We start from the raw sequence: 16,162 nt of genomic DNA on the forward strand, positions 1-16,162 counted from the left end.
CCATTTTCCCTTTCGTTTCAGATTCCAGCATCCGCAGTAATTTGCTTTTATTACTTGGAAAGTGGGATTAAATTGAACATCTCATAGTGGCCAGCACAAATGGATTGGGTTGAATGGCAGCCTCCTTTGCCATACTTTTTAGAAATTTTTTTTATTCAAGGCAGAATCAAAAGAACAACAAACAACTCTATAAACAACCAACACCTACTCCCCTGACGCCAACCCCTCCTCGCATCCTGCCTTCCCCATTTTAAACACCCATGCTGACCTCTCAAACCACATTAAAGAAATCAATCCACTTCCAGGTGAACCACCTCCACACCATGATCTCAGACTTCACATCCGAGAAACCTCTCAATCTTGGACGTGCCCAGAACATGTGGATGTGATTCGAGGCACCCCTTCCCCCACCAACCTCGTGCACCGACCACACCTATCCTCTACTCCCTCAAAGAACCTACTCATCCTCACCACTGTCATATGAGCTCTATGTACCACTGAACTGGATGAGGCTTAGCCTCGCACATGAAGAGGACTTGTTCACCCTCCGCAAGGCCTCGGCCCCAACCTCCCCTCTCAGTGCCTCCTCCCCTTGTGCTTAATGGGCTCCCTCCCACTCCATAAACTCCTTTTATAGACAGCTGACACCTTTCCCTCCCTATTTCGTCTTTCAACAGCACTTTGCCCTGCAACCCCAGGGGCGGAAAGGATGGCACCTCTTTTCTTAAAAGTCCCGAACCTGCAGGTACCTAAAGCTATTCCCCCTGGGGAAACTTGTACTCTTCCTCCAGGTCCTCCAACTTTGCAAATTTGCCTCCTATAAACAGCGCCTAAGCACTTGTGGTGGGGAAAAAGGAAAACTCGGAAATAATCAGTCATGAATAAGAGCAAGTTAGTTTATTTCTTAACTCTGCAGAGGACACCCTCTCTCTACAGGAGAGAGAGGAAAGCGCGCCGAGCGCCGCAACCGTCAGTCTTTATACATTCAAAAGATACAAGTAAATCTCCATTCCATATAAGGAGTTGTTTTTCTCCTGGCCTTACTATCTCGACCTTCAGACAGCTGGGATATCAGTTTTGCAGTTTCTCTCTCTCTCTCTAACCTCGCGCGCACGCACACACACACACACACACAGTTAATCACACTATTAAGCAGTTATTCAATATTAAGTATTAAAATTGTCCATTACAATTCCCTCCTTTTTCTCATCCTAATGACTACATCTATCAAAATTTTAATCGCAGCCATACCTACATAGGTATCTTATGTAGATACCTAAGCAATATCTACATTCCCTTATTGTTAAACAAATGTTTGCTCAAAGAACATACATCAGGTATCATCATACCTATATGATACAGAAGATTAGCCTATTGACAGTTCATTCTCGAATGGAGGTATCCACTGGTTTGCCGCCTCTAAGTCAACTTGTTCCCTTGCTGCTGTTGGGTCAGATAGTTTCAACATCCGGTAACTGCGGGACAGGTTTGCTATAGCTGCTTTCTGTAGGCATTGGCAGATGCATGGTCCAGTTATTTTTCAGAGTGGCTTATTTTTCAGAGTGGCATTTTCCCTTTCTACCGCTCCTCCACTCGCTGGATGGTATGCACAGTGTTGCCTTAGATCAATGCCTAGGTATTCTCCTACCTGCTTAAGAGCCTGGTTTACAAATGGCGTGCCATTATCAGTGCTGATTTTCTCTGGGATGCCCCATCGTGGAATAATTTCAGTTAACAGGGCCTTGGTTACTGCACTAGCATCTTGTTTGGCTGTAGGGAACACCTCTACCCACTTGGAGAACATGTCAACCATTACTAGGCAGTATTTCTTCCCTTCACTTGGGGTTAGCTCAATAAAGTCCATTTGAATATGCTCTAAGGGTCTCAGTGGTTCTGGGTGCGCCCCTGGGCTTATCTTAATTCCTCTCCCCACATTATTGGTAGCACAAATAACACATCGCTCACAAAATTTCTGGGAGTAACTAGTAAAGCCTCTGGTGTACCAATGTGCAGCAATACTCTTGAACATCCCTCCCTTTTGACACATGGTCCTTGCCGTGTGTCAACTTAGCATAATGAGGGAATAGCGCTCTCGGTAGACGTGGCTTATCATTGGGGCCGTACCATACCCCTTCTTTTACCTTACCCCCTGCCTTTGACCATTCTTTCTTTTCTTCCCGTGAGGCTTGTGTTTGCAGGTCTTGTATGTCCGCTGTTGGGATAGGAACTGTTAGCATTGGCATGTTTACATTATCACTGTTTTCGCGCTGCTGCTTTCGCTGCCGCATCCGCCCTTGCATTTCCCTGTGAGACTGGATCGGTTTTCCCTGTATGTGCGTCACACTTACAGACTGCAATACACTCGGGTAAGAGGACTGCGTCCAAGAGATCAGAAATCAGCCCATGGTGCGTGATTGGTTTGCCTGTTGATGTTAAGAATCCCCTGTTTCCACAAGGTTCCGAAATCATGAGTCACCCCAAAGGCATATCTACTGTCTGTGTAGATAGTAACGGACTTGCCTTCTGCAAGTTTACATGCTTCTGTAAGGGCCATCAGTTCCGCAGCTTGTGCGGAGAGGTGTCTAGGAAGTGGCTCTGCTTTTAGTATGTTGTGTGATGTGACTATGGCATACCCCACACAGTTCTGGCCTGCTTCTCGATCTCTGAACGCAGACCCATCCACAAACAGTTCCATGTCAGGATTTTGTAGGGGGGTATCCTACAAGTCAGGTCGCGGACTACAAACTTAGAGCAACACAATCATGTGGTTCCCCATCACCTGCGGTGGGAAGAAGAGTGGCGGGGTTAAGTATGGTACACCTTTTCACTGTAATGCTTGGCATTTCCAGCAGGACCGTGTTATATCTTAACCACCTTGCCGCAGACATATGAGCTGTTTTTTGCTCTAGGAGAAGTAGTGAGACTGCATGTAGTACCAACAAAGTTAATTCACTGTATCCCACGATATCTCTAGAGACTGCTATTGCTTTTTCGGCAGCTGCGACTGCTCTCAGGCAAGTAGGCAGCCCTGCTGCTACTGGGTCCAATTTAGCAGAGAAATATGCCACTGGCCGAAGTTTCCCTCCGTGCTCTTGTAACAGCACGGACGTCATGCAGCCTCGTTTTTCATCTACCGTTTGGGTAAAAGGTTTATCTGGGTTGGGAATTCCTAGGGTTGGTGTAGATTGTAAAGCCAATTTCAAGTTGCTGAACGCCTTTTCTGCTTCTGGGGTCCAGCTGAGTGTACTGTGGGCTTGCAAGCCCCTTCTCGTGGGCTATGTCACTCAGAGGGGCTTCGAGGACGGCATAGTTGGGAATAAACATCCTACAGTATGAGCACACCCCCAAGAAGGACATCAACTGTTTTTTAGTCCTGGGTTTAGGGATTTCTTGGATTGCTTTCACTCTGCTTTGTCCTAAGGTCTTACCCTGGGCCGATATTAAATGTCCCAGAAACTTTACTTGTTCTTGCACGAACTGCAATTTTGAAAGGCTTGCCTTGTGTCCTTCCTCAGCTAGGTGGCATAATAGTGCCAATGTGTCTTGCTCACACTGCTCCTTGGTTGGAGCTGCGATTAGACAATCGTCGACATACTGTAGGAGGGCTGATCCCGGGACAGGATTAGTGGCTCCAAACACTTTTTAAACGTTTCGTTGTAGATGGTGGGCGATTCACAATATCCCTGACGTAACCTTGTAAATGTATAAGAACTTCCCTTAAATGAAAAAGCAAACCAGTACTGACCGTCTGGATGAACAGGAATGCTAAAGAATGCATTAGCGGGGTCTACTACGGAGAACCACCTGCTCCCGGGTGGGATCTGTGCTAAAATGGTATATGGATTCGGAACATTAGGGGCTCTGGCCATAACAGCATCATTGACTGCCTGCAAGTCCTGTACAAACCTCCATCCCTCGGGTTCTCCCGGGAGAGTCGCCTTTTTTATAGGGAAAATCGGTGTACGCACTGGAGTTTTCGCAGGGTACTATGACTCCCGCCTTCAATAGTGAATTGAATACAGGGGTGATCCCTTCTATCCGCTTCGGGTTTTAGCGGATACTGTGTTCTGCATGGTCTATAATCAGACTTTGGTGTAATCTTTACGGGCTCATAATCGCGTATTAGACCCACATCATGTTTTCCCGTTGCCCAAAGTTTCCCCGGAACTGTCTGCAGTCGCGGGTCATCGGCAGTAATTTGTACAAAACTCCAGGTTGTTCCCCCTATGGCTCTGGTCCGAGGCGGGGACTATTTCCACCACTCCCTCTGCCTGAGATAGCCAGTTAAGATTCTTTTTATAAGCTCGCATACTCTCACTGAACCACACGGTCGTGTCTGAAAGCAGTGTCCAATCATTGACTTTGAGATTTTTAAGGACCCACGGTCCCAAATCTTTCCATTGTCTATTGCGCCCTTTTGCTAACGATACATGGGGGTGTGACCCTTCTATTGTAAAGGGGTGTGGTACTCCCGATCTCAGACGTATTCTAGACAGGTCTATACTTGCAGCGCACCTATGCTCATCCCAATATAATTCCCGTATCAGCAGCATCTCAGACTTTTGCAACTTCCCGAGCCATTCATTCTCATATCGATTATCTGGTCCCCCCAAGTGAATGTGTGTGGTGCAGTGCAGATTCTCCTTGGACATAAAGTCGGTGTTAATAGGGTTAACGCGTTCACGTGCTTCTCCCATGAGTGCTCGGTTTACTGAACTCACTGCCGCTGGAGTCAATATCCATTCATAAATATATATCAGAGGTCTGGCGTCAAATTTAACTCCTTGGAAATTGGAATGCTATTTCCTCTCCTTCCGTAACCCTTAGTCCCTCTGGGGTGCTGATCAGGCTAAGTCCCAATTTTCCTATCAAATCCCGTCCCATGAGATTAATCGGGCAACACCTAGAGAGTAAAAATGCAAATTTAAACCTTTCTCCATAATTAGTCTCACACCTTAAGGGTGCAGTAAATTGTTCTTGTACTATGATGCTAAATGCCCCGATGGAGTTCAGGTACCTCCCACTCGTCTTAATCGGTGCCTTTAATTGACTAATCTGTATCACAGAGTTTCCCCCACCGGAGTCAACTAAAAACGTACGCCTTTCCCCTTCCACAGTTAATACGTACACTGGCATTCGTCGATAGAATTCTTCATTATACTTAACATAAGTGCCTCGTGGTTTAGATTCGTGCATCACACTCTATAGTCTGTGTAAAGTTTTCAAGAACGTTAGTACAAGAGGTTAGCTTAAGCGGTTCTTCATTGCAAAGCATCAAGGTTTTGGACTCACCCTCTTCTTCAGGCATACCTCCATCGTCCTCTCCTCCCCTTTGTCAATTACTATTGTCATCATCGTCTCTTGGCCCTTCTTGTCTCTTTGTTGGGCAGTCTCTTGCCCAGTGGTCCTTGCTTCCGCACGTGAAACACCCATCCGTCTTACCGCGTCCTCGCCCTCAACCTCCCCTGCCTCTTCCTCTTGTCTGTCCTCTACCTCTTCCTCGTTGCTGACCTTCTGCAACCTGTGTCACCATCTGCATCATAGTTAGCTGTGCTTGGTGACTCTTATCCTCCCTCCTTTTGTTCTGCTTCGCCTTTTCTTGTGTCAGTAGCTTTTCAGCGTGTATGGCGTATTCGATTAAGTTGAGTTTCCCTGTGTCCCATGTAATACATGTATTTTTCACCTTCTTAGCGATGTCCTCACTTAATCCATTCATAAAACTGTTCTGCAGATGTGCCTCATACGGAGTCACTTCAGCTGTATTCATGTCAGCTGGTGGTGTAAGTCCACTATGAGCGTTATGGACTTCTGTGAGCCGGGTCAGGTACTGGGACTCAGTTTCACCGTCACGCTGCTTACACATAGCAATTTTTGTCATGTCCATTCTTACCGGAAAGGCAGTTTGACAGACATCCACCAGACCTGTAACAAAGGCATTATAAGGCACATTATCTGCATGGTCTGGTTGAACTTGGCGAGCTCGTACATTATCATCTGGCCAATTGTATCGGCTCTTGGAGATGTCTGCGCCCAATTTCCTCCCAATAATCGCCGCATCTCATGAGACGTGGGGCGAAACTCGAGGCAGAACTTGCGTAACTCGCCTGCAAGTTTCTGACCTCTCGCTTCTCTGGGATCCGGGAGTTGTTCATAGGCACATTCAATGTCTTTCATTGTCCACGGTCTGGGGACTAGTATCGGTTGTCCTTCCGGGCCCGCCACCTCTATCATTGGAGCATTGAGGACACTGCTGAGAAATTTACTGTCTCCTTCCCTTTCTTCGTCGCCTTTGTGATAATTAAACGGTTCTGGTGCATCTGGAAGGGCAGATTTAGGTCTGCACGACGCCTTACGCCGGGTATGGTGAGCTACCGGGGAGTCGGATGTAGTCACGGTACTGATATCTGGGTAAAGGGGGTGACGGTCAGCTCCTGACGGTAGAGTTCCCATGGACGTCTCAGGCGTTCCCCGAGGGGGTTCACAATATGGTGGAGGGCTTGGTCGCAACTGTTGGCCTGGGTTCGTGGGGGCCACTTGTGGAGGAGCCGTTGGGCGCGGGAGGCAGCCATCCAGGTCGGGATCATCCGGAATGGGGTGACCTGAAATAGACTTAACACACTGAAGAGAGTTGGATTTATTTGCAGTTTCTTTGGGTTTCGCCTGTGATCGTCTATTTCTTATTTCTGCCTCTGTTTTCCACACACCGTAAGCCGCCCAATTTATTGTTTCACTTTTCCTTTTGCTTTTCTTTCCACTTTCTTTTGCCCTCTGTTCTAACTGAGTTTTTAATAATTCCAATTGTCTTAAACTAAAACTTCCTCCTTCAGGAAAACCACACTCCTTCACCCACATTTTAACTTGACTCAGAGTCTTGTCCATAATTAGTAACCATGTATCGTATATTAGGGCTATTTAAACTTGCAGCATTTGTTTGCTTTTTCCCATTGCTATTGCCCATGACCGGTCTCTTACTTGTGACCCAGACTCACAGTGACCTTATCCCTTGTGACTTGATTTTCCTCCGGAGGCTCCCGCACGTAAGCGCGTCCGCTAAGGTGGCTTGGTTTTCCTAAACCAGCAAACCAATACCTATCGTTTAGGTATTTTTACAGGTCCAACCTGTTTGATAGATCCAAGTCTAAATCCACCCGTCACTGTGAGACTGTTCACCACTGTCTATAATTAATAATAGAGCAATTCCGTTCCACAGATTTCAGTCCGGATCCCGGTGTTGAGGTGACCCAGTAATTCCTGGTCCTCTCACGCTGATGGCCAATTGAAGCGTTTGAGATGAGGTGAAAAGCCCTCAAGGAGTCAGCGCTAACGCCTCCTCGGAATCTCCCAGTGTCTATCTCAAGCACAGGATCCCATCCTTCGTCGCCAAGAACTGTGGTGGGAAAAAGGAAAACTCGGAAATAATCAGTCATGAATAAGAGCAAGTTAGTTTATTTCTTAACTCTGCAGAGGACGCCCCCTCTCTACAGGAGAGAGGAAAGTGCGCCGAGCGCCGCAACCATTCCATATAAGGAGTTGTTTTTCTCCTGGCCTTACTATTTTGACCTTCAGACAGCTGGGTTATCAGGGGCGGCATTCGCCCCTACCCGGCGTGACGGAGGGTCCCGGAGTAGGGGAGTGGCGCCAACCACTCCGGGGTCGGGCCTCCCCAAAGGTGGGGAATTCCCCACCTTTGGGGGCCAGCCCCGCGCCGGAGCGGTTGGCACCAGAAGACTGCCGCAAAAAACCGGCGCCCCCGGCAGCGGGGCTGGCCGAAAGGCTTTCGCTGGTCCGCGCATGCGCCGGCAGTGACGTCAGCGGCAGCTGGCCGCTGACGTCACTGCCGGCGCATGTGCGATGTGGGGTTCTCTTCCGCTTCCGCCATGGCGGCCGCGGAAGGAGAAAAAGTGCACCCAGGGCACTGGCCTGGAGTCTGAGCGGGGGGACCCGATCGCGGGCCAGGCCACCGTGGGGGCACCCCCTGGGGTTCGATCGCCCCCTGCCCCCCCCCCCCCCCCCCCCCCCCCCCCAGGACCCCAGGGCCCGCTCACGCCGCTGATCCCGCCGTTCCAGAGGTGGTTCAAACCTCGGTGGCGGGAGAGGCCTCCCAGCGGCGGGACTTCGGCCCATCCGGGCCGGAGAATCACCGCAGGGGCCTCTCCAATCGGAGTGGCGAGATTCTGCTATCGCCACTTCCCGGGTGGCGGAGAATCTCTGCCACGGCGGGGGCGGGATTTTAGGCGGCCCCAGGCGATTCTCCGACACTGCTGGGGTTCGGAGAATTTCGCCCCAGTTTTGCAGTTTCTCTCTCTCTAACCTTGCGCACGCGCACAAACGCCTGCAGCTTTAGTTAATCACACTATTAAGCAGTTATTCAATATTAAGTATTAAAATTGTCCATTACACACTCAATCTCTGTCTGCAGCCACACCCGAGACCTCCCATCCAGCCCCGCCGGTACAAACCTATGGTTATTACAAATCTGAGGCACCCTCCAGCCTCAGTTGCTGCCGCCACTGTCCCCACAGCCTTGGCGCTGCACCACCAGTGGGCTCCAATTACCTGGCCGGCAAAAACGGTGGAGGCACCAACCACACAGCCTTTAAATATGCACCCCTACGCGATGACTCTTCCATCTGTCTCCACATTGACTCTTCCCCCATGACCCATTTCCTGACTGTAGCAATAATCCCCACCCCGTAGTGATTCTTTATATTTGGCAGCGCCATGAACCCACTACAAGAAATCCCTCCTCACCTGCGGCGTCTTTCCCTACCCACACCTGTGCACAGATCAGTGCGTTGACCTTCTTTAAAAAAAATAATGACTTGGGAACTAACTTTGGGAGGTTTTGAAACACAAAGAAATCTTGGCAATATCGTCATTTTTACTGTCTGTACCCGCCCTGCCAGCGGCAGCAAATCCCACCTCTTAAAGTCTGCCCTCATCTGCTTCATCAACCGAGTCAGGTTCAGCTTGTGCAACTGCACCCAGCTCCATGCCACCTGGATACCCAAATATCTAAGCCACGCCCTTGCCACTCCACGGCAACTCCCCTAACATCCTTTCCTGCCCTCATAGTCTCAATTGGGAACACCTCGCTTTTTCCCATATTCAATTTGTATCCTGAGAACCGGCCAAACTCCCCCAGGATCCCCATGATGCTGCCCACCGGGTCCGAAATATACAATATCAGGTCATCCGCATACAATGAGACTCTGTGCTCGATGTGCTTCTCACTCAATCCCTCTATGTCCTAAGTGCCATTGCCAAGTGGCTCTTTTGCCAAGGTGAAGAGCAACAGAACGTGGGCACACCTGCCTCATCCCACGATGCAGCCCGAGGTACACCAAACTCGCTTGGTCCGATCGCGCACTCTCAACTGGTGCTTTATACAACAGCCAGACCCAAAGCCCAACCCGAACTGCTCCTGCACCTCCAACAAATACGCCCACTTCACCCGATCAGACACCGTCTCCCCGTCCATCGCCACCACTACCTCTACCTCCTGCCCTCCAAAGGCATCCTGATTACATGGAGTAGTCTCCTCACATTCGCTGGCAACTGCCTCCCCTTTACAAAACCCATTTGATCTTCACCTATCACCCCTGGGACACGGTCCTCAATATGCGAGGCCAACAGCTTGGTTTCTATGTTCAGTAATGATATTGGCTGTAGAACCCACACTGCCCTGGATTCTTTTTTTTTGAAATAATTTTTATTCAAATTTTTACAAAATATTAATAACAACAAATTATATATTAACAACTGAGAAAAACCGAAGAGAACAAACCCCCCCCCCACCATAAATAGAAAACAGAAAAAATAGATTAACGCCTGTCGTAAACAAAGAACATATGTACACATCCCTTCAACCCTAACCACCGAGACGACGACAACCCCCCCCCCCCCCCCCCCCCCCCGGGCTGCTGCTGCTGCTGGCCTCTTTCCCTATCGTTCTGCTAGGAAATCTAGAAAAGGCTGCGACTGCCTGAAAAACCCCTGAACTGATCCCCTTGGGGCAAATTTCATCCTTTCCAATTTGGTAAACCCCGCCATATCATTGATCTAGGCCTCCACACTTGGGGGCCTCGCATCCTTCCACTGAAGAAGAATCCTCCGCCGGGCTACTAGGGACGCAAAGGCCAGAACACCGGCCTCTTTCGCCTCCTGTGTGAATTGCGCTTTCACATAGCCGTCCGTCAGTCCAGAAGTAAAACACTCGAACACGTCAGTAACGAATATTCGTTTATTCACGGCCGGGACAAATCTCTAAGTAGTCGGGGAACCACCTTCGAGAAGTGCCAAAGTCCAAAATATGGACTGTCTCTTTATACAAACACAGCTTAGAGGTGGTCCCCTTAAATTCCTAGATACACCAATGATTTGGCAAGGATCCAGAACATGTGCTTATATGAAATTATTATCCTAAGAAAGGCTGGTGACTATGATGCAACTTGCTGCTGCTAACGGTTTTTCTTATCCGATCTGTCCCTCAGGTTCAACTTCCTTATCTCCTTCTCTCTCGTGCTCCTGAGTCAGCTCTTTCACATTCCAACGTCCCAACTTCCTTATCTCCTTCCCTCTCATGCTCCTGAGTCAGCTCGAGTCAGCTCTTTCGCATTCCAATATCCCTTGTCTCAGTCGACAAGGTTTCACATACTCATCTTTGCTGTCCCTGCATTATCAGATACAGAATTCTACTCTCATCTCACTCCCTCAACGCTTTAACATTTTTTAACTTGAGGATCACAGATATATTTCAGACCCTTAATATTACATACAGACAGCAAGGTTTAAAACAAATAAATGAAATTCACTTCCACACCTGCACTCACGCCTCCCCTGCAACGCCGAATATCGCGAGCCACCAGCCTGGCTTGACCCTGGATCCTACCACCCTCGACACCGTGCTCGCTATCCCCTTCCAAAATTCCCTCAGCGCTGGGCATGCCCAGAACATATGGGCATGATTCGCTGGGCTCCCTGAGCATCTACTGCACCTGTCCTCGCCCCCAAAGAACCGACTCATCCTCGTCCCGGTCATATGAGCCCTATGCAGCACCTTAAACTGTATGAGGCTGAGCCTCGCACAAGAAGAGGAGTTCACCCTTCCTAGAGCATCTGCCTACGTCCCCTCCTCAATCTCCTCACCCAGCTTCTCTTCCCATTTACCCTTTAGCTCCTCCACCGAGGCCTCGTCTATCTCCTGCATCGCTTGGTATATTTACGAAATCTTCCCCTCTCCAACCCACACCCCCGAGCGTGTCGCGTCTTTTCGTCCGACGTCACTTCGTCCAACGACACTTCGTCCACGTCTTTTGGTCCAACGTCTTTTTGTCCGCACGTCTTTTGGTCCAACGTCTTTTTGTCCAATTATCCAATTACAAATTTAGCTGGACTTACCTGGTGATTTTCTTAACTAGAAATAACTGCAAATTATCTTCGATGTAGTGCAGTAACACAGACAATATGGAAAACATTGCAAACATTGTTAGAAATACTTGTTTAGAGTTCGAATGCTCTTATTTGACTGTTAAGTGCATGAAACTAGAAAGTATTTCTGAACGATAAATGTCAGCTACGATCAATCCATTTAAATTAGTAACTACGAAGCACATTCCTAAATCTAAACCCGGTGACAAAAACTTACTTTTCATTTTATACATGTTTGTGCTGGGGATTGAATTGTTTTCGCTTTTGGCATCCGGTGTCAGCATCAAACACTTCCAGGTCGGAATTAAAGCTTATTTCTATTTTGTCCCAACAGCGTGTGCTGCTGCGCGAAGATTATTAGTTTCTCCATTTCGCCTGTGAACTTCTGTTAAATGAACGTTTGATAGTTCATTAAGGGAGGCATATGCAGGGTGTACTTGATTTTCCGGTGATTGACATTTTAAAATATATCCATCATTTGGGGCACTGGCGCCTGGCATATTTTAATGCAAAGGTCTTTGTGAAATGACAGCTTTGCGTTTCGCAGATATTAAACTGATTGTCGGAAGGAACTTGGTTCCCGTAAGTACACTAACACAGCAAAATCTGAATCAATCCGTACATGATCGGAATATACATTATTCAATATAAGATTTAAACCCTCTGCTAGGTAAAGTGCAAACACCCCTCTTGTAGAAAACACATACGAAAGGTGTATCACAAGGAATGGCGTGATTATGACAAATTGCAGCATTGGTTTTCAGTGATGTCCCCACTGCTAGTTACAGAGTCGGATCAAATTTAGACTGAGTAAATGTTCTGTTTATATAATCCCTATTTCAATAATCCACGCAGAGATCAACTCTGGCAATATAAGTCAAGTTACAAAAAGTCTTTGACAAAAAAAATCATCCGACAAAAAAAACGTTGGACCAAAAGACATGCGGACAAAAAGACGTTGGACCAAAAGACGTGGACGAAGTGTCGTTTGACGAAATGACGTCGGACGAAAAGACATAGCACACCCCCGAGAGCACCCTGTCCTGGACCCCACGCAGGGGCAACAGCGGGAACCCCGTCACCTGCCGCCTGGCAAACGCCCTCACCTGCATGTATCTGAAGATGTTCCCTGGGGGGAGCCCGAACTTCCCCTCTAGCTCACCCAGGCTAGCAAACCTCCCATCTAAAAACAAGTCCCCCAACCTCCTAATACCCGCCCTGTGCCAACCCAGGAACCCACCGTCAATATTCCCCGGGACAAACCGATGGTTCCCCCATATCGGGGACCTCATTGAGGCCCCCACCTCCCCCCTGTGTCACCTCCACTGCCCCCAAATTTTGAGGGTGGCCGCCACCACCCTGCTCGTGGTATACCTCATCGGAGGGAGCGGCAGCGGCGCCATCACCAGCGCCTCCAGGCTCGTGCCCACACAGGATGCCATCTCCATCCTCTTCCATGCTGCCCCTTCCCGTCCATCACCCACTTACACACCATCGCTGCGTTAGCAGCCCAATAGTACCCACAGAGGTTGGGCAGCGCCAGCCCCCCTATCCCTGCCCGCTCCAAGAACACCCTTCTCACCCTCGGGGTCCCATGCGCCCACACAAACCCTGTAATGCTCCTGTTGACCCTCCTGAAAAAAGCCTTCGGGATAAGGATGGGCAGGCACTGGAACAGGAACAAAAACCTCGGGAGCACCGTCATCTTGACTGACTGCACCCTGGCCGCCAGCGACAGCAGCAACATGTCCCATCTTTTAAACTCCTCCTCCATTTGCTCCACCAGCCTTGTACGGTTGAGTTTGTGTAGAGCCCCCCCAGCTCCTAGCCACCTGGACCCCCAGGTACCTAAAGCTCCTCCCTGCCCTTTTTATTGGGAGCCTACCAATCCCCTCCTCCTGGTCCCCCGGATGCACGACAAACAGCTCGCTCTTCCCCAGGTTGAGCTTATATCCCGAAAACTCCCCAAATTCCCTAAGGATCTTCATCACCTCCGGCATTCCCCCCCACCGGGTCCGCCACATACAACAATAAATCATCGGCCTAGAGTGACACATGGTGCTCCTCCTCCCTCGTGCCAGTTCCTCGACTCCCTCAACGCCATGGCCAGGGGTTCAATTGCTAACGCAAAGAGCAGGGGGGACAGGGCCACCCCTGCCTCGTCCCTTGATATAACCGAAAATACTCCGATCTCCTCCTATTCGTGGTCACGCTCGCCATCGGGGCCTCATATAGCAGCCCCACCCACCTGACAAACCCCTCCCCGAACCCAAACCTTTCCAGCACCTCCCACAAGTACTCCCACTCAACCCTATCAAAGGCCTTTCAGCGTCCAGCGCCACCACTATCTCCGCCTCTCCTTCTACCGCCGGCATCATTATAACATTCAAGAGCCTCCGTATGTTGGTGTTCAACTGTCGCCCCTTCACGTGGCCAAGATCTTCGCCATCAATTTGGCGTCTACATTTAACAGCGAGATCGGCCTGTATGACCCACACTGCAGGGGGTCCTTGTCCCGCTTAAGGATCAGGGAAATCACCCCCCCCCCCCCCCCCCCCCCCCCCCCCCCAATGCCTCGTTGACGGTCTGAACCAACAGGGGACACAACAGGTCTGCATACTTCTTATAAAATTCGACCGGGAACCCACCTGGCCCCGGCGCCTTCCCCGACTGCATGCTCCCAATCCCTTTGACCAGCTCCGCTAGCTCAATCGGCTCCACCTGTCCCTCCTCCACCCTCAGGAATCGCAGCCAGTCCAAGAAGCACCCCGTTCTCGCCTCTTTCTCCCCCCCCCCCCCCCCCCCCACTCACCTTCGTCCTACTCACCTTCTCCCCATATTCATACACCGCTCCCTGTGCCTACCTCCACTGAGCCTCCGCCTTTCTAGTGGTCAGCAGGTCAAACTTGGCCTGAAGACTACACTGCTCCCTCAGCAATCCCTCCTCCGAAGCCTCCGCGTACCTCCTGTCCACCCTCACCAGCTCCCCCACCAACCTCTCCCTCTCTCTCCGCTCCCTCCTCTCCCTATGGGTTCGAATGGAGATCAACTCCCATCTGACCACCGCCTTCAGTGCCTCCCAGACCGTCCCCACTCGGACCTCGCCATTATCATTAGCCTCCAGGTACCTCATGATACCTCTTCGAACCCGCCCGCTCACCACCTCATCTGCCAACAGCCCCACCTCCAAGCACCAGAGCGGGCGCTGGTCTCTCTCCTCCCCCAGCTCGAGGTCCACCCAATGTGGGGCATGATCTGAAATGGCTATCGCCGAATATTCGGCGTCCTCCACCCTCGGAATCAGCGTCCTACTCATAATGAAAAAGTCGATCTGGGAATAGGCCTTGTGCACATTGTGAGTGGTGGGGGGGGGGGGGGGGGAAGGCGAGAACGGGGTGCTTCTTGGACTGGCCACCTTGTGGCCCTTGGCCTCGTAAACCTCCAAGGATCCACCCCTCCCATCTAATCCATGAACCCCCTCAACACCTTGGCCGCCGCTGGCCTCCTACCCGTCCTGGACCTGGATAGATCCAGTGGCGGGTCCAACACTGTATTAAAATCCACCCCCATTATCAGGCCCCCGGTCTCCAGATCTGGAATGCGGCCCAACATGCGCCGCATAAAACCCGCATCGTCCCAGTTCGGTGCGTACACGTTGACCAACACAACCCGCTCCCCCTGCAGCTTGCCGCTCACCATCACATACCTCCCGCCGCTGTCCGCCACCACATTCAACGCCTCAAACGACACCCTCTTTCCCACCTGGATAGCCACCCCTCAATTTTTTGCATCCAGCCCTGAATGAAACACTTGGCCTCCCCATTCTTTCCTCAATCTAACCTGGTCCACCACCTTCAAGTGTGTCTCCTGGAGCATGGCCACGTCCGCCTTCAGCCCCTTCAGGTGCGCGAACACACGGGCCCGTTTGACCGGCCCGTTCAGTCCCCTCACATTCCAGGCTATTAGCCGGATCAGGGGGCTTCCTGCCCCCTTCCCCCGCCGACTAGCCATAACCTTTCCTCTGCCCGCCACAGGCCCGCGCCTCCCACTCGGCCCATTTCCCACAGCGGCAAACCCCCGACTCGACCCCCTCTGCATACTTCAGCTCCTCCCTGGCCATTCCAGCAGCAGTCCGGTGACGACCCCCCCCCCCCCCCCCCCCCCCCCCGCCAAGCTAGGGCCCCCCCCTAGCCGCATTACTCCCTCCATAGTACTCCCGTAAGCCTGCTGACCCCGGCAACTCCCGCCACTCCTCCGACTTCTCCCAACGTGGGGCTGCCCCTCCTCCCCAGTGCCCACGAGCAGGCTCTCCTCCTCCCCCTCCCACTCTCACGTGGGGAAAAAAGCCCGCGCTACCAGCTCCGACTCTGCCCCCCTCAGCGTGGGAAAAAGCCCGTGCTTTCCTCCTGTCCGGCCCTGCCACCTCTAAAACAACACCCATTGTCGGCCCCATCCCCCCGCTGGGCCCCGGCCCCCCTTCCCACCATCAGCTCCCCACACAGCCAGTCTACCCCCCTCCTCGAGCCCATCCACCGAGCCCAAGCAAAAAGACAGTGCCCCACCCGCCCTGAAAACAACATAGAACCAACATTAAACAGAAACCCCCCCCCCCCCTCAAAAGATAACAGAGTTACACAGAGTCCCCGCACCCAATCCTCAGTTTGAGTCCAACTTCTCGGCCTGCACGAAGGCCCACGCCGCCTCCGGGGACTCTTAAGTAGAAGTGCCGGTC

General features: G+C 50.9%; 1 protein-coding gene across 7 annotated transcripts in view; it reads left to right on the forward strand.

Annotated features, from left to right (window-relative positions):
• The window catches only part of LOC119971708 (inner centromere protein-like), a 106,214-nt gene that overhangs the window by 71,622 nt on the left and 18,430 nt on the right, over window positions 1–16,162 (forward strand). Inside the window, exon 16 of one of the 7 annotated variants that reach the window (XM_038807633.1) lies at window positions 7,211–7,326. The exons of the other annotated variants lie outside the window; for them this stretch is intronic. Within the exon in view, the coding sequence (XP_038663561.1) occupies window positions 7,211–7,240 (30 nt within the window). The 3' untranslated portion in view covers window positions 7,241–7,326. Of the gene's footprint in view, window positions 1–7,210; window positions 7,327–16,162 lie in introns of those variants that run through there. 7 annotated transcript variants of the gene reach the window in all.

The sequence above is a fragment of the Scyliorhinus canicula genome, chromosome 9, assembly GCF_902713615.1.
Source record: "Scyliorhinus canicula chromosome 9, sScyCan1.1, whole genome shotgun sequence".
NCBI classification, from domain to species: Eukaryota; Metazoa; Chordata; class Chondrichthyes; order Carcharhiniformes; family Scyliorhinidae; genus Scyliorhinus; species Scyliorhinus canicula.